At 53.6% G+C, this 1,820-nt stretch overlaps 1 protein-coding gene across 1 annotated transcript; it reads right to left on the minus strand.

Annotated features, from left to right (window-relative positions):
- Positions 1-661: 661 nt before the first annotated feature.
- On the minus strand, positions 662-1,570 carry LOC109701190 (olfactory receptor 13G1-like). Its single transcript, XM_020186623.2, has one exon. The coding sequence runs from the start codon at positions 1,568-1,570 to the stop codon at positions 662-664; it is 909 nt and encodes a 302-aa protein (XP_020042212.2).
- Positions 1,571-1,820: the final 250 nt, after the last annotated feature.

Consider the following 1,820-nt stretch of genomic DNA (forward strand, 5'->3'; position numbering starts at 1 on the left):
TCAGATTGCTCCAGGCCAGGGGTGAGAGACTGGATAGTGAGTGGGATCTCAGGATCTTGTGAAGATTTGTCTAAGAAATCAGCTGCCCTTAAAGGGCCAAGAGTTCCATTCCCTCTCAGTTTCCTCTCTGTGGCCATGTCATCCCAACCACATGGGTTCTCACACCCTGCACCCAGCCCTGTTTTGTTATCTGTCAGGGGAAATGGCAAGGGATTGGGTTTCTATGAGGTTCCCTTCCAGAGACTTCTCTGGTGCCCAAACTTTCCTGAGCCCAGAGCCAGGTCTGACCAGGAAGCCACCAGCTGGTATTGTTGGAGTCCATCGAACAGAAAGGAAGGAAGAAGCAACCCTATATCCTGTCACACTGGGCCCACAGCAAGTTCATGTAGTAAATTTGGCAAGAGCCTTGTCAAAGTGTCTCCATTAAAGGTGGTAGAATTTGGAAACAGACTATTCCTGAAAACTTTGTTTACAGGACAACACATCCTCCTAAAGCCCCAGCTCCCATCAGCTCCCCAGCACTGGGCTAACCTGCATCTGTAACAGAGGCAAAGGCTGCCACTGTCCATGAACAGAGAACACAGTCACAAAGTAGTGTCACCCAAACTCCTGTAGTCCCCAGTGCCACAGAGCAGGGCAGTAGGTTCATGCAGGCTCATTTTCAGGACAGAAGTCTCCTGAGTGCGACTTTGACGTCCTTGTTCCTCAAAGTGTAGATGACAGGGTTCAGGGTGGGTGCCACAGACGTGTAGATGACAGACACCACTTTGTCCTTTTGCAGTGAGTAGCTGGACGAGGGGCGGATGTAGGTGTAGATGACAGTGGAGTAGTACATGGTGACCACCACGAGGTGGGCAAAGCAGGTGGAGAAGGCACGCCGCTTGCCCTCGGCCGAGCGGATATGCAGGATACTGGCCACGATGAAGCAATAGGAGAGGACTGTCACTGAGAAGTTCCCCACAGCCAGGAACACATCTACAGTGAAGGCCATGGCCTCGTTCAGGCATGTCGGGGCGCAGGAGAGCTTCAGAAGTGGGGGGATCTCGCAGAAGAAGTGTTCGACCACGTTGGAGCCACAGAATGGCAGGTGCAGCATGAGGCCAGTGTGCACACTGGTGTTGGTCAGACTGATGGTCCACACAACCATGGCCAGGAGCACACAAACCCAAGTGTCCATCCGCGTGCTGTAGTGCAGTGGCCAGCAGATGGCCACATAGCGGTCATAGGCCATGGCAGAGAAGAGCAACAGCTTGGCCCCCATTGACCAGGTGAAGAAGAAGAGCTGGGCCATGCAGCCCCAATAGGAGATGGTCCTCCCAGCCACCATGCAGTCCAGCAGCTTGGGCAGGATGGTGGAGGTGCAGAGGATGTCCACTGCAGCCAGGTTCACCAGGAAGAAGTACATGGAGGTGTGCAGGGCTGGGCTGGCGCTGATGGCCATCACTATGAGCAGGTTTCCAGAGAGGGCAGCAGTGTAGAGGCAGAGGAAGCCAAGGAAGAGAAGCCCTTGCAGGCGAGGTGTTTCTGAGAATCCCAGGATGAGGAACTCAGTGACCAGCATCTGATTCATTTCAGGACCGGAGTGGGTCTCAGATGCTCAGGGGCAGCTGCTTGGTGTTGGTGGCTCTGACAGACTGGAGAGAGAAGAAACACCACAGTTTCAGCTTATTCTGAAGAGCCCACCCCTCAATGTGTGTGCACACTTAGAGGCAGAATTTCAAACATGGGGTAAAAATGTAGCTCTGTGCAACCAAACACTGCAGGTAGAGACATTGTTCAGGGTGTGGTGACCTCCTTCTCCCTGTTCCCTGGGGACTTGG

This window comes from Castor canadensis, chromosome 7 (assembly GCF_047511655.1).
Source record: "Castor canadensis chromosome 7, mCasCan1.hap1v2, whole genome shotgun sequence".
Lineage (NCBI taxonomy): Eukaryota > Metazoa > Chordata > Mammalia > Rodentia > Castoridae > Castor > Castor canadensis.